The sequence below is a fragment of the Perognathus longimembris genome, chromosome 12 (genome assembly GCF_023159225.1).
Source record: "Perognathus longimembris pacificus isolate PPM17 chromosome 12, ASM2315922v1, whole genome shotgun sequence".
Lineage (NCBI taxonomy): Eukaryota > Metazoa > Chordata > Mammalia > Rodentia > Heteromyidae > Perognathus > Perognathus longimembris.
This window is the reverse complement of record NC_063172.1, coordinates 22,360,792-22,383,971: the sequence shown is the minus strand read 5'-3', so window position 1 is coordinate 22,383,971 and position 23,180 is coordinate 22,360,792. Positions and strand designations below refer to the sequence as shown.

Genomic DNA, 23,180 nt, shown 5'->3' with positions numbered 1-23,180 from the left:
CCCACTTTAAAACCAAGGGGCCAGAGTTGTTTTTGGTTACTACTTTGGGCCCTATTGGCCCGTGCCTTATCTCTATATCATCCCCTAGACATGCAAGGCATTGAAATGGACAGAATGGAGCCATGATTGGCTCCCAAGGTACCAAAGAGAAAAGGGGGGAAATGAAGAGCCAGACTTTGAAGTCAGGCCCCACTTTACCACGAGAACCCCACTTTACCACGCGAACCTGAGATAAGCAGGCCCTGTGAGCAAACCCAGGACAAGCTTATTAGGGCCCAGCCGGTCAAGAACTCTAACAGCTGGGAAAGCTTAACTCTACCTGCCCCCAGAATGCCTCGAGCCCTGAGCCAATCAGATTTGTACCCGTGTCCTAATCTTGCTTGCTTGAACACCTGATTGCTGTCACTTTGTTTTTTGTCTTGCTTGAACACCTGATGGCTGTAACTTTGCTTTTTGCCTTTATAAGCCCTGTGCAATCGCAGCTCGGGGCTTCCTCCTAACCTCTGCTGTGTCGGTGGTCTAGGACGAGGCCTGAGTTGCAGCTCGCCTGAATAAAGCCTTGCCTTGCTTTTGCATTTCGGAACGTCTGAGTCTCGGTGGCCTTCTTGGTGGTCTTCTTGTGACTTGGCATAACACAATATGATATAAACTTTCAACAAAAACAAGTCTTGCACACGTTAGGGTTAGTGGATATGGAGAATTCAAAACAAACTGGAATTTTAATTACTGGAGATTAGGCATCAAAGAATAAAGTAGGTGTTGAGGTTGAAGAGGGTTTCCTGAAATTGAGAAAGGGAAAAAGACTGTTAGTCCTATAAGAGCTGTGATTATGGATGTTTGTTATGTGCTCACCTCTGCACTGAAAGCTCTGTAAGCATTAATTTACTAACCAGGTAACTTAGGTTAAGAAATTATGTATGTTTTCCAGGCACCAATGGCTCAAGCCAGTGATCTTAACTCAAAAGGCTGAGGGGCTGGGAATATGGCCTAGGGGTAAGAGTGCTTGCCTCATATACATGAAGCCCTGGGTTTGATTCCCCAGCACCACATATATACAAAATGGCCAGGCATGGCGCTGTGGCTCAAGTGGCAGAGTGCTAGCCTTGAGCAAAAAGAAGCCAGGGACAGTGCTCAGGCCCTGAGTCCTAGGTGCAGGACTGGCCAAAAAAAAAAAGGGTGAGATCTGAGTCAGTCCAGGCAGGAAAGTTTTATTGCCAAAAAAAAACAAAAAGCCAGAAGTTGAACTGTGCCTCTAGTGGTAAAGTGCTGTTCAAGTGAAAAGCTTAGGGCTTGGCCCTGAGTTCAAGCCCCAGGACTGGGCCATAAGCAAGTGCTCTGATGCACGGGGTTGGGGGGAGGGAGGGAGAGGGAGAGAGAGAGAGAGGAGAGAGAGGGAGGAGATGGGGGAGAGAGGAGAGAGAGAGGATAAGGGGGAGAGAGAGGAGGAGGGAGAGAGGAGAAAGGAGAGATAGGGGAGAGGAGAGAGAGGGGAGGGGGGAGAGAGGGAAGAGGAGAGGAGAAGGGGCAGAGGGGGGAGAGGAGAGAGGGGAGAGAGGGGAGAGAGGAGATGGAAGAGAGATGAGAAAGAGAGAGGAGGGGGGAGAGAGGAGAGAAAGGAGAGAGAGGGTAGAGAGGAGGGGGGAGAGAGACAGACAGAGAAAACCAGTGTTTTATCTACAGTCCTAGCAAGAGTCCAAAATTTATGGTTCTCTTTTCAAGAATATTCATATAATACGACTGGTCAGGTGCGGGGGTTCACACCTATAATTTCAGCACTCTGGAAGCTGTTCTAAGAGAATTCCAAGTTTGAGGTCAGCCTGGGCTACATGGCAAGACATGGTAATAAAAACAAAGCATTAGATTACTAATAGAAATATAGTGCAGAATGGAATGGGGAAATGTGACAGCCGAATGCTAAAGATAAATATGTAGGTGAGAGGGGGGTTAGGGTGAATGAAGACAAAGGTAGTTTTAAAAAAAACTATAAAAAGGAATAGGCTGGGGAGGAACAATTTACATAAACGATTTTTAATCTTAGCTGGTGTATACAGTCATCAGTCACTTTGAGTAAGATTCTAGCCTTTCAATAGCAGGGAGGATAAAAAAAAAGATAAAAAGAATCAGATCTCAAAGAAAAGACCACTTAAATTACACAGACGGAAAGAACGGACGGACGATTTCTGTTGTTGTTTACTTGCAGCTAGAAAACTCAATTAAAAATTACGCGGGAAAGGCTGCGTTGCCAATGACTCACAGCACTGACCCTCCCTCAAGTGGCAGAATGCCTGGCATCAGTCCGGACCACGTCGGAGAGAAGGCGGAGGGCGGGGGGGAAGTATCTCTGGCTGCTCCTCCTTATTCCCATCTGGTTCAGCGGGTGGAAGAGGCAGGGGGTCGGCTGCTGGGAAAGCGAAGTGTACAAAAAGAAAGGACACCTTGGCACTCGCCCAGGCGCCCCTCCACACCAACGGCCGCTAACTGCCTTCCTTGACTCGCTCAGCCCCTCGGCCCTCATTGGCGCCCAGTTATGACGTAAAAGCAGGAACCTTTCGCCTATTGGGCCAAACAAGACGTGGGGCGGGATGCGGAAGTAAAGGCCTTGGAGACAACCGGGAGCCGCCTCCAAGGAGGGCGGAGCGGGAGAGCCTGGGGGGGCGGGGTTGCCGACCAGGGGGCGGCCATGGCAGCTGCGCCGCGGCCAAGGCGGCTGCGACGGAGCGCGCGCCCGGCTTTGAATGAGCAGGGCTGAGACGGAGCCCGCCCGTCGAGCGCGAGCTCGAGGAAGCGACTGGCGGAGCGTGCGCGCGCCTCGACTGCGCGCGCGCGGCCCGCCGCAGCTCGGAGCCTCCGCCGGGCGGGCGGGGAGGGGGAGGGGCAGGTGAGTGTGTGCGGGTTGCTTGCGCCTCGCGAGCGGCTTTATTATTTTTTTCTCCCCCCTCCTAACCCCTTCCCCGACCTCACGGATGACTCCGGCCTTTCCCCACCTCAGTCCTGCGCCTCGCACGGTCCACCTTCTTACCTTCCTTTTCATCCCTCTCCCCGGGCCTTCCCTTAACAGCGGACCGCCGTTCTGGGGTACTGCTTCCGGGTCAGGATGACCTCTGGGGTCAGCGAGGCGCGACCCGGGGTGGCGCGGGGCTGTGTTGCCCTGACCATGAGGCGCTCACGCCAGGGAGATGGGTCTGTGGGGCACAGGCCCGAGAAACCCCAAGTCTTGGAATTTGCTGGTCCTTCCTGCCATCCCGCTTCAGGCCTCGCACCTTTCACCGCAGGTTTGTGCAAAAAACCCAATCCTAGGCCACCGGCCACTCAGGACCAGCAACTTTGTGCGGCTCACGTGACGCCGTGTGCGCGTGGCGTGGGATTGTGTAACCCGGGCGCGCTCGCGTCGTTTTCCTCATCTGTGCAGTGGGTATGATTCTTGTTTTCCATCAGCCGATTTTTAGGTGGCTCATCTGAAACTAATCTCAAGTTAACATGTCATTCATTTTGGTCGTCCAGGAGACCTTTCCCTGCCTTTGCATCACGCCCCACACTGTCCCCTATTTCAGGGCCCGACCCTCGACAGTGTGGCTTCTTCCTTTGCACTACCGGCTCTCGACACTCCATGTGTTTCCCTTTATTTGTCACGCTGCTGCCGAGCCTTTTCATCTTACGTTTAAATTCCAGGTAAAACTTACATTTGGGGCTTGGTGACAAACCTACTTCAGAGAGTTACATACTTTGATTTCATGGTAGCCTGCGCTCCAGTAGATCGGATTAGATGTTGGTAAATGCAAAGATTCAAAAAGTTATGGGCATAAGTCCCTGGGAGACTTAAATTGCCAAATAGATTGGTTCGCTTTCACAGGTGGTCATACTTTGGACCTATCCATTTTTAATGCAGGCATTTTTGTTTTTAATTGTAGCACACCCTTCATTCCTGTTCACTTTCCAGGTTTGTCTTTTTCTCCTGAAGCTCTGAGGATAGATTGCTTCCTAATCGTGAACCTTACTCTGCTGTAGCTCAAGTGCTATATTTTCCTACAAATTTTAAGGAAATTTTAACTCTACATTAGGCTATGTTAAGTTGCCCAGTTCTAGAAAGTATTTGAAAGTGCTGGCTATCCAAAGTGCCAGGTTGCCTACAATACATACTTCTCAACTTGGTAATCTGCAGGGTATTTTAAACAATCACAGTGAAGCCTTGTGAACAATATGTAAAGGTTTCTCAAGTGGAATATGATAAGCCGAGAGTGTAAGGCTTGATTGAGATCAGTGTGATCAAAATCATGTTTGAGTGAGTCACTCACAAAGCCAATTCTGGGCATCTGTTAAGTGGGAATAGTGAAAACTATTGAACTATGTCTTAAACATATCAAGAGATCAAAGAATATTAACTACTTTCATTCAAGAAGTATTTTTGTTCCACCTGTGTCCCTGGCATTGGCTGAGATCTAGCGACAACAGAGTGACAACTTACATTCTGATAGACCAAGTGTAGGAAGAAACTCCTGACAGTTGGGCAGCTGAGGCAAGGTTTCTCTATATGATTAAGACTTGGGGAATGCTTTCCAGTACATAGTGTAGTGCTCATTACTTAGTGGGTCTAGGTTATACTCAATAATACTAAATTATGCTTTGAATAGGACAGTGAGTAAATACAGGTTCTGAAGTTTATTCCTGTCTGTAAAACAGTACAACTGATAAGAATCAAATGTTTCTTGATAGTCTAATCCTATTTCTCCTATTTCAGTTTTATCAATTGGAAATTCTGTCTTGAGGGTTATAATCTCTCCACTGAATTACTAAGAAAGTTCATTATTATTTATTATTGGATTTTGAATTCTTGGTTTGAATCTAAGTACATGAGTGGAGGACCATGAGAACATGGGCTTTACTCTGTTTCATTTCTGTGAAAGGACAGACTTTACTACCCCATAAGGTGATGCTGTGGGATAAGTGAGCTAATATTTACTGCTTGTTACATAGTAGATGATAAGGAAATATTGTCTTTGACCACTGAAGCAAATTATAGAATGGAAATATTCTTAATTGCTAAAGAATTAGGTTTTGTTCCATCATCAATAAGTCTTACTAGAGTATCTCCCTCTCTCCCCCCACATCCCCCCTCCCCCAGTTTCAGAGGCTATATAAGTCTTCTGCTAATTTTTTTTTGGGGGGGGAGGTTTACATTTCTTTAGGTTGAGACTTTTATCCTTAATAACTAGTGTGAAAGCGCTTGTCATTTGAATTGTTCAACTCATTCTGTAATGAAATAATCAATGTTTGTTTTAAGTCTTAACAAATGGTAACTGAAGGTACCAAGTGAATAAAATCTTCTGAGGAAGTATTTTCAGGGTAGTTACTGTACATGGAAATAATTATTGCAAAATAGAAGATGTAAGTTTCTCAGTAAGAGAATATTCAAACTAAAAAGACTTGACATTAGCAAGAGACAAAAAGGCTTGCACCAGGCATATTACAGTGCAAACGGGGAAGCAATGAGGTCTTGTGAAAGTGAATTATCATTTTGGCAGTTTGGATATAAGTATTATTGCATTTTTTGAACTGGAATAAAATGATTGGGGATATATTTGATACAAGTATCAGTTTTTGTTCAATATTTGCTCTTCTCATTTCCTTTCAGAGTCATTCTGTCCTCTCAATTAGTAGGCCAACTGTAGGCATAGGCATTTAGTAAATAATTCAGCTCCTCTTCAACTTCTGTGTCTCCGTATGCACAGTAGTACTCTTTTTCCTTTCCTAAAGGAACTTTACTAAGTACTTTTAAGTCCATTTTCCTTGCTTTTTTGTTGTTGTTGTATGTAACTTTGAACTTTTTAATATTGAGGTGTTATATATACAATTTATACAATTAGACTGTGTGGTATTGTTACCATCCCGATTAAGATACAGACTTTAGTTTCCTAATGCTTCCCTACCCTTCCATCAGAGGTGGCCATTTAATGTTAAATTGAAATCTGCTAAGTGTAATTTCATTGGATTAATTGAAAAAACTTTATAATAAGCTATATTCAAGACTTAGATTATTACTTACAAAGGTTGAGTATTTTCAAAATGCTTAGACCAAAACTGAAATATTAGATTAGGTCTTTTTGGTGCCTTGGAATATTTACATTTACATAATGAGGCATCTTGAGACTAGGACCCACACTAAGGATAAAAATCATTTTGTGTACACGTTGTATGCATAGCCTGGTGGTAAATTTATATTTAATAACTATGAAATGAATTTCCACACCATGAAATTTTTACTTGTGGCAGTCATTCATATTTTACATTAGAGATGCTGAATTTGTATGGAAGTTGAAGTATTGCTATTTATCATTCTTTGGTGCTATAGTATTTGAAATTAGCAGCTTGTGCTTGCTCAGTAGGCAAGCACATTACTCTTTGAACCACATCTTTAGCTCTTTGGTGATTCAGTTATCTTTTATGGTCTTGTGCTTTTTGCCTGGACAGGCTTTGAACTGCAATCCTTTACCTCCCATATAGCTCTTAACTGTATCAGGAAGATATAAAGATGTTAACACATCAAGGATTATTCTAGTTTCACTAATTTTTTTACCTGCATTGTCTTCAAACTATATCCTTCCTAGTCTCCAATCTTTGGGTATGTAGGATTGCAGGTCTGTACCACCATTTCCAATCTGTCCAAAATAGTTTTAATTTTTGTAATAGTTACAATTGTTATTTATCTTACATATGGTAATTTCAAAAAATAAAGTTTCAATGTTGAAAAAGAATAGTTTTCTCTCTGATGTAATTATTACTGAAAATGTATCTCATTCCTCTTTAAGTAAATACGTATGCAACTGTGGTTTAGGCACAGTTGACATGTTTGGGGGAAAAAAATGTTTGGAAACACTAGTAAATGCTTTTAAACTTGTTGACAAGATCCTGTGAGGCCAGTATATTTTCTTTGTGAGGTACTTTTTTATTGTTGTTTTCTTTTCTTTTTTTCTGTGCCTGTCCTGGGACTTTAACTAAGGACCTGAGTGTTGTTCCTGAGTTTTTTTTTGCTCAAGGCTAGTGCTCTACCACTCTAGAGCCACAGGTCCACTTCTGGCTTTGGGGTATTTAACTAGAGATAAGAGTCTCATGGTCTTTCCTGCCTTGGCTGGAAACTTGGGTCTACAAGAGAATTTGCCTGTTTTATCTCCTTGTATAAAGTGAGGTAGGTATAGGGTTGCTTACAATGTTTATTTTTTCAAATTTCTTTTAGTATATAAAGACTAATAATACCACTTCCTTCATTTATGATAACTGGAAAAATTTTATACATATATTTTGTGTTATTAGGTATGTTCAATTAATTGACCTTCTTTATCTTTTTGAAATGATTGCTTTTATGCTTAGTAATATTTTTCTAACTTGTCTGACATTGAAATGTTTGACACTTTAATGTTCTTTTGATTAGTTTCAGCATAGTGTATTTTCTCTATCCTTTTATTTGTAACTTTACATTTAAAATGTATTATTTTAGGCAGCATATAGTATTCCTTTTGTCCACTGTAATAATATGTGCATTTTTATTAGTTTAGGCAAGCAAATTGCATTTATTGTGCCTACTCTTATGATTAGACTAAGTCTGATCTTGCAGTATGTTTTCAGTTTATCCATTGTTCTTCCTCTTTTCTTTGTTTTCTGCTTCCTTTACTAATGAGTAGTTTCATCTTCTTTATTAGCTCACTGGCTAGATCCTTTATTGAATATGATTTAAGATTATGCCATTTGCCAGTATTTCCTCAGATTTGTAAATTATCAGACTTGATGTATTCTCTGATCACTTCCAGTTTATTAGCTGTGTGACTACACAATGCATCTTTCTCATTGAATTTCTCCATCTATAAAATGGAAATAGTAAAATCTAACTTTCTAAATCATAAATTATTTAATTATATTTTAATAGAGCCATTGTGATATGGGCTCATACTTGAAACGTTATAAAGTATTTAATATGTGCTATTTTATATTTTCTTAATTTTTAATTGGAAGTAAACTTATATTTAAATAATTTTATTGGGCTAGGAATATGGCCTAGTGGCAAGAGTGTTTGCCTCGTATATATATGAGGCCCTGGGTTTGATTCCCCAGCACCATATATATAGAAAACGGCCAGAAGGGGTGCTGTGGCTCAAGAGGCAGAGTGCTAGCCTTAAGCAAAAAGAAGCCAGGGACAGTGCTCAGTCCCTGAGTCCAATATATGTCTGTATGTATTTATTTATTTATTTTTGGTGCTAGTCCTAGGGCTTGAACTCATGGTATGAGTGCTATCCCTGACCTACTTTGCTCACAAATAATGCTCTACCACTTTAGCCACAGTGTCACTTCCAGCATTTTAGTAGTTAATTGTACGGAGATAAGAATCTCATGGACATTTCTCCCAGGCCTGGCTTCAAACCATGACCCTCAGATCTCAGCCTGTTGAGTAGCTAGGATTATAGGCATGAGCCACTGGTGACTAGCAGCAAGATAAGTTTTATAAACCACTCTCAAATGAAGAGTTTCTTCACAACAGCTATTAAAATGCTTTAAGAACCTAGTTTATGCTATAGGTTTTAGTAAAATATTTGTGGTTTCTAGAGTTGCGGGAACATGGCTTGTGAAACCAGTTGAATGATACTCTGTGTATACTTTTTCCACAGGCTTTGACTCCCATCATGGCCATCACTCAGTTTCGACTATTTAAAGTTTGTACCTGCTTAGCAACAGTATTCTCATTTCTAAAGAGATTAATATGCAGGTAAATAAATTCTCTGTTTATATTTCCAACAGTAGATCCAGTAACATTCCTCATGTTGGATGTTCCTAATGCTTGAGATAAGTTATTGTATATTTATATTTTGTATATTTATATTTTTGATGACATATTTGCAAAGTGAGAGTTGACACAATCAAAAGCAAACACTAAATGTACTTACTATCTTACCTATGTAACCCCTCAGTACATCACCTTGACAATAAAATTACGTTAAAAAAATGTAAGCACTGAACAAAAATTAAAATAGAATGGAAAATGAGGGTTGCAGTTTCCAATTCCACAGTTTAAGAAGCTATCTATACATTTTGCCTTAGATATACTCCTTTCATTAGTAAGACATTTTATCTCACTTAATATAAAAACAATTTGTTTCTCACATGACTACTAAAACAGTTGTGTGCGTGTGTGTGTGTGTGTGTGTGTGTGTGTGTGTGTGTGTTTTTGTCATTTGGGACTACTTCATCACTGAAACTGAGGTATTTGGTTTGACCGGAATGTACTGTTAAAAAGTACTGACAAAACTAAAGTAGAATAAAAGAAGAGTCAGATAATCACCTATATTTAGTAGTTTTAGAAGTTATATACAACAGTTTTTTTCCTAGCCTACTATATAGGTCTTAATCATATGGGTAACTGCAAGGAAGGTTAGGAAATGTATCTCTGGATAAATGACTATTTAATTGCTGCTGCTTCTCTGAAAATTAAGTGCCATTGAATTTATTGTTAAAAATACAGTGATTTGGGGATTTTTGTTATTAAGATCTAGGATCTTTCTATGGGACCAAGTATATGAAATAGAATAGAAATGGAAATGATTATTGGGGGAGAAGAAAGAAATGGAAAAAATTGGTGACAGACGGTTGAAATCACTCAAGATCAAGACTGGGGTTTAAAACACAGTGAACTAAGTGTTCAGATCATTGAGAATGAAGAGGAATGGCTAGAAGTTCACTGCAGTAAGAACAAGTATTAATTTCCAGAAAGAAAAAGGTTAAAAGAAGCATTATGTTAACAGTAATGAATAATAAGCTGTTTTCTTTTTCCGTCTACATTTTCTAAAATGCTGTTCAATATTTATTAGATTTACAATGGAAATTGCATATGGTTTTGTTGTTTTTATAAATTTATGTAAATGTAGTTTGGAGTGATTACATGTTTAGTTTTAAAGAATATCAGCGTTATATTAGGATAAACTTCAGTGTCAAAAAGAACCTGAATTATGTGTTGTAAAGTAAATTTTGTAGTAGGCCCCTTATATAACAAATGTATTCTAGTTAAAAAATAAAAAAAATCTATAAAGAAAACAACTTCTAACTTTCTAATAAAAATAACTGACTTTACCAATCAACTCTCAATAAATGCTTTATAATTACTTGAAATGAAGTAATTATTCATTTGTAATAGCTATTATCTTTCTAATACTTTATTATGTATCAAATACTACCTAAATAATTTAAATATGTCTCTTACTTGCATGCTTACAAGAACCTTACAAAAAGAATAAGGATATTACAGCTGTAATTTTTTTTCATCTGTTTTTATTTTTTTATTTTATTTTTTTAATCCTTTTATTTTTTAATTTTTTTTCTCAAATTTTTATTATCAAACTGATGTACAGAGAGGTTACAGTATCATACGTTGGGCATTGGATACATTTCTTGTACTGTTTGTTGCCTTGTCCCTCATGCCCCCCTCCCTCCCCCCTTTCCCTCCCCCCCCCACAGCTGTAATTTTATAGATTCAGTAGATGTGAAATCCATGATTTACAGAGATTCCATATCTCATATTCTTAACTGGCATAACAGTGCACTGTGATTAATGTAGTCTTTCTTATAATAATCCTAAGATCTCAATAAAATTTAGTACAATCCAGTGATTTTCAAACTTACTAAGTTTGGTAGTTAATTTTACCATGAAATTTATTGTTATACATAAAAGTCTGAGCCAGCGTATTTAAAATAGCATAGGTGACCCTGAGATTCAGAAACCAACCACTCTCAGGGAGCATGGTTTCAAGCTACCTTGCAGTTTAGTTTTTGTGTGTTCTGAGTTCTAACCAAACACAAGAACCTCTTCATAATAGATAGCTTCATGAAATATTACTATTATTATTTTGCAATGATTGTAAAATTGAAAGATCCTGTTATATAACACTGTAATTGCTGTCTAAAATGTTTTTTCCTCATGCTTGTTTTGTGTGTGTGTGTGTGTGTGTGTTTATGTGTATGTTTATGTGTGTGTTTTCCATGTTTGTATTAGGTCTGGCAGAGGAAGAAAATTAAGTGGAGACCAAATAACTTTGCCAACTACAGTTGATTATTCTTCAGTTCCAAAGCAGGTAAGTTTTGAGAATTTTCAATAGTTTCGAAAAATTGAATATGTTCCAGTATATTATTTTTCAAACTGATTATATACAATTAGTCATAAAATTTGGCCCGCAGAATTGTTGCTTTAATTACATTTTTTTGGTTCTAAAATCTCTGTGACTCTCCATTTTATCTGCTATTTCATTGATGACATTTTATATTTTTTGAGTGGTTTCAAGTGTTTTCTATTACATTTTGGAAACATTTTTTGTCTTAAAGTCTTAAGTAAAGTAATTCTAACCTTTATATCATCTAAAAGTTGTCATATAGAAATGAACTTTACATGCAAAATAAGATGTATTGGTTCCATAGATACTGAATAATTACTTTTTTTTATTTTTTTTTTTTGCCAGCCCTGGGTCTTGGACTCAGGGCCTAAGCACTGTTCCTGGCTTCTTTTTGCTCAAGGTTAGCACTCTGTCACTTGAGCTACAACGCCACTTATGGCCATTTTTCTGTATATGTGGTGCTGGGGAATTGAACCAGGGCTTTATGTATATGAGACAAGCACTCTTGCCACTAGGCCATATCCCCAACCCACTGAATAATTACTTTTTGATTGCCTCATGAACCTTTTAGATACTATTTTCAGAGACTCTTAAATCTTGGACAATATTTTTAATCAGGTAATCAATTCATTTTGACTTGAGTATGAATTCCAGCCTACCTTCTATGTACTATAGTTGTAATGTTAGTTTACTTTTCAAAGCATTTACTTTTGTTTTCCTGTAGGAAAGAAAATGAACTGACTAGAACCAAAAAGAAAAGAACAGACTAATATATCAGTACAAATTTTGTTTGTTTGTGCTGGGAATATGGCCTAGTGGCAAGAGTGCTTGCCTCGTATACCTGAAGCCCAGGGTTCGATTCCCCAGCACCACATATATAGAAAATGGCCAGAATTATCACTGTGGCTCAAGTGGTAGAATGCTAGCCTTGAGCAAAATGAAGCCAGGGACAGTGCAAGTACCAGAACTGGCAAAAAAAAAAAAAAAAGTTTGTTTTTAACTTTTGGTTTCGCTTTGGAATGTGATTTGAAATGCCTATTTTTCTGTGGGTTAAAAAAGTTTGAAAACATGTTTTTAAAAGCCTATTTTTCTAATAATGGGTTAATGAGATGTTTATTAGATTAATCCTTTTTGGCTGACAATCTTGATCAACTAAATACAGACAGATGTGGAGGAATGGACTTCCTGGGATGAAGATGCACCCACAAGTGTAAAGATTGAAGGAGGGAATGGCACAGTGGCATCACAACAAAATGCTTTGGAACAACTGGAACCTGACTATTTTAAGGACATGACACCAACTATAAGGAAAACTCAGAAAGTATGTTCTTACAGATTTGTGGTTTGAGAGACTTTGACTTCCTTTAATTAAAATTAAGACAATGTAGCAAGTATTATTTCCAATTATTACCAATTATCATTTTTTTATTTTAAATAAGAATTTTATATATTCAGCCACCTTAAACACATCTACTATATTATTTTCCCTAGTCTTTTACTGCTGTAAGCATTTAATGGAATTGTGCTATTTTTCAGATTCTGGACTCTAGCCTCTGCTGTGGGAGAATAGTTCTAATAAGTAATTGTTCTAATAAGTACTCATACAACAAAGAGCTTCCCAGGCTCTAGGGTCTTAGAGAAATTGTTATGATTTTGATAGTCATGCATACTTTATTTAATCTCTTCTGACTTGAGTATGGAAGATGTAGGAAATTACTGGATAAAGTCCAGTAGTATCCAATAGTATCTTTTCTTTTTATGCCCAATAGTATCCTTTGCTTCCAATTAGGCTTGTGACTTAGCTGCCATCTGCCTACTTTAGGCTTCCTGTCATCTCTGGGACTACAGGCACGTGCTACTGCATTGAGCTTCCCTTCAGTGGACATGGAATTTTCTGCTTTGGGCTGCTAGCACATTGATCCTCCCAGTGTTAGCCTCCCTCAACTTTGGAGGACAGATGTCTTACCACTGTGCCTAGGTATAGGTTGAGAAAGAAGGGATCTTGTGAACTGTTTGCCTAGGCTGGCCCCAAGTATCTAGAATTATAGGCATGAACCACTGGTTCCTAGTAGTGTACATTTTTTGTGCTGGTTTTTTTTATTGTGTTTTCAATGGAGAAATACATCATCTGTTTACAAAATAGCTCTTGAAAAATACAAGGAGTACAGATACTATAAAACAAAGCAAACTTCAGTCATGAGACACTACGTACATCATGCGAAAGGAACAGTCTGATCTCCAGGTTATGAAAACTAGAATTAAAAAGTCACTACAGAGAAAAGGTCCAAGTTTCTGGCCTGGTAAAACTTAGATGCAGTTACATGAAATGCTTAATAAACTGAATTTTTTTTCTTCCCAATGTGTAAACAAAATGACAAGACTAAATCTGTGTCTGGCAATGTCAATCTAACTTTGAAGCTACACAAACACAGACACCTTTACAGTTTGCTTGTTAGCTGACCGTCTTTTTTCTTAGGTGGTGAAAGGAAAGGAAAGGTGACTGTGCAGAGCAAAGATGTGGGAAGTGGAAATATCGCATACTAGACATTATAAAGTCATGGTGAAAAGAAAGCCTCAATTAATGCATAGCCTAAGGGGGAAAGGACTACACTCCAACTTTGGAAAATTAATTTAGAAGGGTAGGGGAAGAGATTAAGCAATTGCAGGTGAACATGGAAAATGCACATGTAAGAGAATGGAGCACAATGGAGGATTCACAAAACATGCTCATCAGAAAACTCTGATAGGTTTGCTTCATCCAGGTTTGTCTATATCTGGCATCCCTCATACTTCATAAAGATGGATGAGAATTCTGCTGTTTAATTAAGATAAATTTTTTTAAGTTACTAATCTGGTAGAACAAAACAAACTAAAAAGGAGTAGAGAGCTAACTAGATGTCAAGTGCTTGCTAGAAATGATGCTTAGAATGCTTTTGTACGTAAAGTTTACTGGCAAATTTTGATAAACCAGTTAAAAATGAAAATTGGTTTTAAAATCTTAGAGAAAATGCTTTTTACTCATGTTTAAAATGGAAAATAAATTTCTGTAAGACAAGAATAGTAGTTCTATGGAGTATACAGAATTCCTCTTTAGAGCTCAAATGGCCATTTAAGATATACCATGTTTTAAGGACATTACTTTCAGTCATCCTACAAGATTCAACCAAGGGATCACAATTTCGTGTTCTGTGACATGTAGCAACAGGGCATCTGTTTCACATCATGGGGTTATGATTCAGAAATGATACTGGTTTTATTTATAGAGTTGTTTTGTAGCACATACAAATCAGTGATAAGCCAGCAAATATGTATTTTTTCCTGGAAGCAAATACATTTTTTCAGTTTACTGAAGCTCCATATTCTTTTGACTTCAATGTGTTATCTTCAAAACAAAGAAGTTTTGAGCCTGTCCCTCCTTCCTTTTGTTTTACTTTTATTTTTTTGGTATGTACAATTTTTTTAATTAAAGGAAATTGAGAAGTTTAGAATTAAACATGGGCTGGGGATATAGCCTAGTGGCAAGAGTGCCTGCCTCGGATACACGAGGCCCTAGGTTCAATTCCCCAGCACCACATATACAGAAAAAACGGCCAGAAGCGGCGCTGTGGCTCACGTGGCAGAGTGCTAGCCTTGAGCGGGAAGAAGCCAGGGACAGTGCTCAGGCCCTGAGTCCAAGGCCCAGGACTGGCCAAAAAAAAAAAAAAAAAAAAAAAAAAAAGAATTAAACATGTCAGACTTCCCTCCCATCACCCTTCCTAGCCAATTCTACTTTCCAGAAACAACCATTCAACTTTTTCTGTTTCAGCTTTTACTAAATGATCATCAGTTATATCATCATATTAATTATAACAAACATATTTCTTTTTGTTGTTGTTGTTTTTTGGGGTTTTTTTTTTTGGCCAGTCTTGGGCTTTAAACTCAGGGCCTGAACACTGTCCCTGGCTTCTTTTTGCTCAAAGCTAGCAGTCTGCCACTTGAGCCACAGCGCCACTTATGGCCGTTTCATGTATATGAGGCAAGCACTCTTGCCACTAGGCCATATTCCTAGCCCAACAAACATATTTCTTGATGTGCCCATCACAGATAACATTTATTAACGCTGGATTTTGGTAAATGAAGACTTGTTTCTTACTGCCTTACCTTTGTTCCAACTCCTTCAAACATTGTAATGTTATTACAGTCTGCCCTATTTTAGAAAAGTGGTATTCCATTTGTTATTCATTTAAACATTAAAAATGTTTGATTCAAACATTATACACTATGAAATAAGGGTATTATTTACTCTTCATCGTCCCAACCAGCTTCAACTATATGTTTTTTTGTATTGTCTAGGTAGAAAACATTTAGATACTGGTTGTTTTTTGTGCCTTCCAGATGTTGAAAAGCAGTAAAATACATATTTTCAAAGATCCTTTATATTAATATTCTTATTAGATGAATGGTTTATGTTGTGGAAATCTATTGATGTTCTTCTTAGGAGCTTACAATGTTATAATAGTACTTTATTAAATTAATTAGAGTGGAAGTGCTTTTAAATTAAGTTACAAAATTTCAAGTAAATCTATTCTTTTACTATGCCTGAGTTACTATATTGAAACATACGGTGGAGGGTAATTCTACTTCTGTCACGATAAACATGTTATTGCTTAATTCAGTAGCTAAAGATATTTATAACAGGGGGAAAAAGGAGTTGAAAAATAACAATTTAAGTGAAATATAATTTTTCTTGCTATGAAAATCACTTGTTTAAGAAATAGGCTAGAAATTTTGGTACTCTTTACAAAAATTATTTGCTACTATTTTTATTATTTAAAATTTAAAAAGAAGACAGCATGTTTTAAGCACTAACAAAGAATTACTTGTCTGTTTTATGTAGTTTTATATAAAATATCCTTTTAATATTTATCTTTCAGATTGTTATTAAGAAGAGAGAACCTTTAAATTTTGGCATCCCAGATGGTAGCACAGGTTTCTCCAGTAGACTAGCAGCTACACAAGATATGCCGTTTATTCATCAGTCGGTAAGTATGTTGTAGAATCTAGGAAAAGACCTGACTTTTTGAAATTGGTTTTCTTTAAGGAAGAGGAAAATAAATAACAATGTATTGAACTTCATCTTTATATTTCTTTGAATTTTAAAATAGTTTTAACAGTTCACAAGAAGTTGTTCACAGTTTTATCCAAACCTAACATTTTATGACATTACAAATAATGTCACATGCTGAGTGGGATGAGAGTCCCATTATACATGTGAAAGATGGAGACAAAAATGTGTTAAACAGAAATCAAAACTTGAAATGATTATTCCTAAAATGACTGACTTTAATAGCAGGTAAGTTTTAAGTGAGTTATTGGTTATTTCACACACAGAGTGTAAGTGTGACTTTAAGGTTGATTGATTTACATTCTGGATTCAAACTTTGGGTCTTACCTTTGCTAGGCAAGCACTTTAATATCATTTGAGCCTCTCAGCCTTGGAACCATGTCACAATTAGCTTTAGAAGTTCCTTAAAAACACAAATATGAGCCAGGCACCTGTGGCCCATGTCTGTAATCCTAGCTACTCAGAAGGCTAAGATCTAAGGATCACAGTTCATGTATAGCCAGAGCAAGAAAGTCTGTGAGATTAACCAATTAACCACCAAAACACCAGAAGTGGAGCTGTGGGAGAGCAAGTGGTAGAGTCCTAGCTTTTAGCAAAAAAAAAAAAAAAGAAGAAGCTCAAGGAAGGTGCCCAGGTTCTGATTTCAAGTCCTAGGACTAGCATCAAGGAGAAAAAAACCCACAAATATCTACTAGGACTCTTCTATCAGCTGTTCTATAGCAACTCCAAGGTTAGTTACTTGAAATAGTAAAGAAAAAAAACATTCATTGTCTTACATACTTTCTGTGAATCAGGAACCAAAGGTCAACTAAACTGGGAGGTTATAGCACAGAGTTCCTATTGTGCATGCAAACACCTGGGAAGGGCAGTAGTCAACTGTACTCTTGACTGTGCTTGGAGGAATTCTATCAGAAGTGGCTCTTTCTCTTTAAATGCACAGAGCTTCACTTCTTTTCCCTGTAACTTTTTATAAAGCTTTTTGTAGAGCTGTTTGAATTTTCTCATGTCATAGTCAGTTTTCCCAGAAGTGATCAGATAATGAGAGGTGAAAAAAAGTGAGAGGGAGAGAGAGAAGTGCAGTCTGTTAAATAAATGATACACATAAATGTAATTATAAACTTGAATAACTTCTATACAGTTATATAATGCAATGAGAACATAACAGCATTATAGATGTCTCTCAAAGTAACAATCTTACATTTGTTAATTTTAAACATTGTTGTATTGATTTGGTCCATATTGATAAGTGGCTCAATCCTACCTAGAAAATTTTTAATATTTATCTTATTATATTATTAGAATTCTAATGAAGTTTATTGTAAAGATGTAAATATGTAGCCACTCACAGAGTTGGGTAGGAATAAATGGGCAGATGGAGAACATCTCTGTGCTATTTTTACTTCTTTTCCCCTCTGGCAAAGTATAAGGGAACATTGATTGTATGAGAAAGAAGTGTAAACAAATGGACTTGTTCACTACACCATTCATTCTATAAATAACATTCTTCGTTTAAACTAAACATTCTGTTTTTCTCCCTATATTCATCATTTGTGCTGTAGGAATTCCTTGTATTAAGGCTATTCCCTTTTTTTCTTACATCTTTGACATTTTTTTAAGTTGATGATTTGATGGGCAGATACCTTTTTATGTAAATTTGTATATCTTAATACTTTTAGCTTTTTTCTTTATCTTAAAAGGCCATCTCTACTAAAGATACTTCCTTTTTTGATGGTCTTAATACTTGTACTTTTTTTTTTTTTCCCAGTCCTGGGGCTTGAACTCAGGGCCTGGGCACTGTCCCAGAACTTCTTTTGCTCAAGGCTAGCACTCTGCCTCTTGAGCCACAGCGCCACTTCTGGCTTTTTCTGTATATGTGGTACTGAGGAATCTAACCCAGGGCTTTGTGCATGCTAGGCCAGCACTATACCATTAAGCCATATTCCCAGTCCAATGCTTTTACTTTTTATAACTAAATATTTTATGTGCACAGTCATATTTCAGTGGAAAATGGGTAAATATTATGAATGGAAATTTTACAACAAAAAAGAGACATAACCTAATAACATGAAGAAAAATATGTTAAGGTTTTAAAGAAATGTCATTAATACTTTATTTCAATACATTTCATAAGTACTCCTTCTCTGGCTTACCTATTCTACTTTTGGAAATATGTATTAATCAAAATCATCAGAATTATTAACAAAGGAATATATTTATTGTGGTCAGGAAGAAAACTTAATATTTTAACTTTAGAAGAAGTCTGTTTATAATACTGTAAGCCTTCTGGGTCATCACCAGTTTAATAACATTAAAAATAAAAATTTTAAAAGAATTCCATTTATAATTTTTACACATTGTCAGTTCTGTACTTAAATATTCTAGAATGACCATTTACAATGGAAAGGGAAGGACACTTTTAGAGGGCTGACCTGGGCAATAATGGGAGGCAGTAACTTATACAGTGACAACTCAGGAAACAAGGGTAAGGAGGCATATGAGGTAAAGTAGCATTCCAGTAAGTATGAAGTTTACCTCATTTGCTACTTTGACCTAAGATGCAAACAGGAAGTACCAGTGAAAAATATGAATTATATGTGCTTAAATGAAGAAGAATGTGCTCATTTGGAAACTTCTCAGCATACATTAATCCAGTCAAGCATTTCTGATTGTCTGGGAACAGTCTTTATTCTCTCTTTCCCCTTCCTTACCTCTTACTGAAAAGAGAGGCAAAACAAAGAAATGCTCTATTGTTTCTTCCAAACTAAGCGATCAAAAGCAGAAATTTAAGTATGAAGCAGTATCCTGTACAAAATAATATCCAATAAGATCCAATAACAATAATATCCAAAAAGAATTGCTCTTTCCTATCTTAATTTTGCTTTGTTTTCACTGTAGTCTGAATTAGGTGACTTAGACACTTGGCAAGAAAATACTAATGCATGGGAAGAGGAAGAAGATGCAGCCTGGCAAGCAGAAGAAGTTCTGAGGTATTTGAGTGTTATTTACATTTCAGCTTGAGTGGAAGAACTAGATTTGTTCCCAGTAATGTAGAAGGTCAAGGAAGCCTGTTCTACCAAATGTCTGTCTTGTATCATTTGAACCCTAGAAAATATGGATTTGCTCTGTATGTCAGACTGCATATGCTATGGTACATGCTATTGAGAATTTAGAGTATTTTTAGAATAAAAGAATGATGATTTTGTGCTGGGAATATGGCCTAGTGGCAAGAGTGCTTCCCTTGTATACTTGAAGGCCTGGGTTCAATTCCTCAGCACCACATATATAGAAAATGGCCAGAAGTGGTACTGTGGCTCAAGTGGCAGAGTGCTAGCCTTGAGCAAAAAGAAGCAGGGACAGTGTTCAGGCCCTGAGTTCAAGACCCAGGACTGGCAAAAAAAAGAATAATGATTTTATTGCTATCAAGTGAAATCTTTTACATCTGCATAGTATTTTTCACTAAAGATATATTCTATGAAATGGGAACCACCACTACATATCCTTCCAGATCAAAAGTTACAACTCTTTTTAGTTCCTCAGCCGAGAGGAACTATTTTCCAGCACTGCATATCTGAATGAAAATAACTAATATAATACTAGGATCTCCAAGCATGGCCAAATTAGACAAATTTGAAGTAGGCAAGTCATAAACTAGCTCTTCTACAGAGAAGTAAATATTCTGCAGCTCTGTGTGTGTGTGTGTGAGAGAGAGAGACAGAGACAGAGAGAGAGACAGAGAGAGAGCGGTGGGGAGAGAGAGAGAGAAAGAGAGAGTCTGTGTGTCCTGGACGCTGCTCCACTTATGAGGTGGTGTTTTTTGGCACTTAATTGGAAGTAAAATCTTAAGAAACTTTGCTGCCAGGGCTAACTTTGAACTGCAATCCTCCAATCTCAGCTTCCTTAGAAGCTAAGATTACAGTCATGAGCCACCAGTGCCTGGCATTTTGCTACTTTTCAAAGTGCATTTTTGATTGTTGTCCTTCTTTCTTTCTTTTTCTTTTTTCTTTTTGGCAGTCCTGGGTCTTGGACTCAGGGCCTGAGCACTGTCCCTGGCTTCTTTTTGCTCAAGGCTAGCACTCTGCCACTTGAGCCACAGCGCCACTTCTGGCCATTTTCTGTATATGTGGTGCTGGGGAATTGAACCCAGGGCTTCATGTATATGAGGCAAGCACTCTTGCCACTAAGCCATATTCCTAGCCTCCTTCTTTCTTTATGTTAGCAATAAATTCTTGTTCCTTAGATATTAGGTCAGAAGTAAAAACAAAATTTATCTTAAAGGATAGCTTATAACTGTGATCACGGATGAAAACTCACATTTAAAATGTATCAAATTCATGCATTTTATAGTAAAATACAATGATACAATTTTTGTGGTTTAAATTAAAATTGTTTTCACTGTAGAAATAGAAAATAAAATAACTTTCACCTGACTATCTTAAGAACTGAGTTCATTTTTGTTTTCTTTTAGTATCAGTAATTTAAAATTACCTTGAATAACCAGCAGAGGGTGCGGTTAGTTGAAAGTTCCTATTGATTTGTTCTTGTTTTGGGCTTCTTTTTCAGCTTTTTTGTTTTGTTTTGTTTTTGACAAGGAAGAGGTTCATATTTTAAAATTGTCAGTGAAGTTGTGAGGGTTTTTTTTGTCAGCAACTCAGTTATTCACAAAAGGATACCTTGCCCCCTTTTTTTGTTGGTACCAGGTTTTAAATTCAAGACTTTGCACTTTCTGTGTAAGGATTCTACCACTTGAGTCATGCCTGCTTTAGTTGTTTTTTCCATTGTGGGGCTTGAACTCAGGGCCTTGACACTGTCTCTGAGCCTCTTTGTGCTTAATGCTCACACTCTACCACTTGAGCCACAGCTTTACTTCTTATCTTAATTTTGAATGATTTATTAGAGATAAGAGTCTCGGGAAATTTTCTTCTTGGGTTGGCTTCAAACCAGGATCCTCAGATCTTAGCCTCCTGAGTAGCTAAGATTACAGGTGTGAGCCACCAGCACCCAGCTAGGTTATTATTTTTTAATAGGATCTCATATTTTTCCCTGACTGTCCTGGAACTACAGTCTTCCTGCCTTTGCCTCCTGTGTAGACAGGTTCCAGGTATATGCCACCACGTCTAGTTTATTTGTTTAGATGAGGTCTCACTAACTTTTTGCCTCAGCTGACTTCAAACAGTGCTCCTGCTGTCCTCAGGGCCCATAATTCTTTGCCTCCCTAGTGGTACTTTGGAGAATTTGGATCATTAATGTTCGGTGCTGTTATTAAAAAGTATATAATAATTCCTGTCATGTACTGTTTATATAGTATTTGGCGCTTTCTTACTCTTTTGTTTATGTGCTTACCTGATGGGGGCTATTTTTTCTTCTATTTTCATGGTTATATATATCTTCCTCTTCTGTGTGCAGGATTCCTTTGAATATCTTCTGTGGTGCTGGCTTAATAGTCATAATTGCTCCAGCTTTTGTTTACTATAGAAGGTTTTTCTGCATCCTTCAATTATGAGTGGTAGCTTTGCAGAATAGTTTAATCTAGGTTGGCAGTTATTCACTTGCAGTTCTTTGAATAAATACATCATTTCCTACCTTTCTTGCTTTCAAGTCTTCTAGTTTAAAACAAAATTGTTATTCTGATGGGCTTACCATTGTGTGCGACATGGCACTTTTTCTTGAAGCTTTGTTTGCCATTTTACACGTGCTGTATTTTTAAAATAAAGATAGGAACATGTTTCTTTTCAGGCAGCAGAAAATAGCAGACAGAGAAAAAAGAGCAGCAGAACAACAAAGGAAGAAAATGGAAAAGGAAGCACAGAGGCTAATGAAGAAGGAACAGAACAAAATTGGTGTGAAACTTTCATAACAAATACTCTTCACATGTCATAGTGCCAGTAGGAGAAATCTGAGCTCCACAACCCATACAACATTTGTATGGAGTTAAGAGTATTTATGGAATACAAATACACTGCTTGATTTTAATGCATTCACCAGGCCATTCAGGAGACCAAGCTTCTCCCAGAGTACTTGGAACTCATAGTGATTGATACTCAAAAGGACAGAAAAGATGTATGCAACTATTTTCTTCAACATTCTCCAGACATATGACAATTGTTTGCTGTAGAAAAATTATTACAAATGGAATATACCAGTACCTCTCAAGCTAGTGTTTCTAGCTAAATAAATGGGTGTAAATAATTTTATGGTGGCAAAGAACTCTGCTATTATGTTTTCCTTCAATGTGTATAATTATAAAATAAATAATTCTAATATTTTTTGTTTCCATGATCACCTGAGCTAAATTAAACAGATTATAGGTAGGGCTTTCACGTCCTTATTTTTGTTGTAAGAGGCTAATGTTGACATATGTTTTCTCTAGTGAGAACTGGTATTGTTTTATATATCATTAAGGGATTTGATGATTTGGGTTTTTAAGATGACATTAAATGCAATAATTTTATTTATCAAATATTTTTACATCATTTTCCTTTTAATGATGTGATGTTATACATATTTGTAATTTATATTGCATGTATAAACATTGAAAATCAACCAACATGTCAAATTCGTCTTAAATTATTATTACAACTTGTGAATTTTAAGAACTAGTAATAGTACCCCTACCCTTTTGTTACAAAGTTAAGATGTTTTAGGGTCTTTAAGTACCATAGTTACTCCTCTTAATCAAAAGTCATTAATTTACGACTGCAGAAAGCCTTCAGTTGTAGTATTTCAAAGGTTTGGAATGATTTCTATATCAGTTTTATATATCTGACATAATGCTACTTCTGTAACATTACTGATTCATCCAATTATTAATCAAGTTAAGAATAATCATCTCTTACTAATAGTGTTAAATATCTTGACTAGAAGAAATAATTGCACACTGTGATTGTTGGGGGAAACAATCTGATAATTTACCACGATTAAAATATAGCCCGATTTTT

General features: G+C 37.2%; 1 protein-coding gene and 1 long non-coding RNA gene across 4 annotated transcripts; one reads left to right on the top strand and one right to left on the bottom strand.

Moving 5' to 3' along the window:
- Window positions 1–2,181: 2,181 nt before the first annotated feature.
- On the bottom strand, window positions 2,182–3,075 carry LOC125360446. Its single transcript, XR_007212743.1, has 2 exons — window positions 3,020–3,075; window positions 2,182–2,401 (listed from the first exon to the last, which is right to left on the bottom strand). It is a non-coding gene; the product is annotated as an uncharacterized LOC125360446 (long non-coding RNA).
- On the top strand, window positions 2,859–22,516 carry Ebag9 (estrogen receptor binding site associated antigen 9). 3 transcript variants are annotated; one of them, XM_048358398.1, is made up of 7 exons: window positions 2,859–2,878; window positions 8,652–8,749; window positions 11,027–11,105; window positions 12,304–12,462; window positions 16,055–16,162; window positions 19,141–19,232; window positions 21,979–22,516. In XM_048358398.1, the coding sequence occupies exons 2-7, from the start codon at window positions 8,667–8,669 to the stop codon at window positions 22,097–22,099; spliced, it is 642 nt and encodes a 213-aa protein (XP_048214355.1). In that variant the 5' UTR covers window positions 2,859–2,878; window positions 8,652–8,666; the 3' UTR covers window positions 22,100–22,516. The 3 variants fall into 3 exon arrangements, with proteins under 3 accessions (XP_048214355.1, XP_048214354.1, XP_048214353.1); XM_048358397.1 differs by lacking the exon at window positions 2,859–2,878 and adding an exon at window positions 3,035–3,272; XM_048358396.1 differs by lacking the exon at window positions 2,859–2,878 and adding an exon at window positions 3,297–3,669.
- Window positions 22,517–23,180: the final 664 nt, after the last annotated feature.

What these genes read in the sequence shown, in the direction of transcription:
- Ebag9 (XM_048358396.1), top strand. Translation starts at nt 3,478, where the DNA reads ATGTCATTCATTTTGGTCGTCCAGGAGACCTTTCCCTGCCTTTGCATC. An exon ending in CTATAAGGAAAACTCAGAAA is followed by an intron (nt 12,463 to 16,054) that starts GTATGTTCTTAC and finishes TTTATCTTTCAG; the next exon opens with ATTGTTATTAAGAAGAGAGA. An exon ending in TGCCGTTTATTCATCAGTCG is followed by an intron (nt 16,163 to 19,140) that starts GTAAGTATGTTG and finishes TTTTCACTGTAG; the next exon opens with TCTGAATTAGGTGACTTAGA.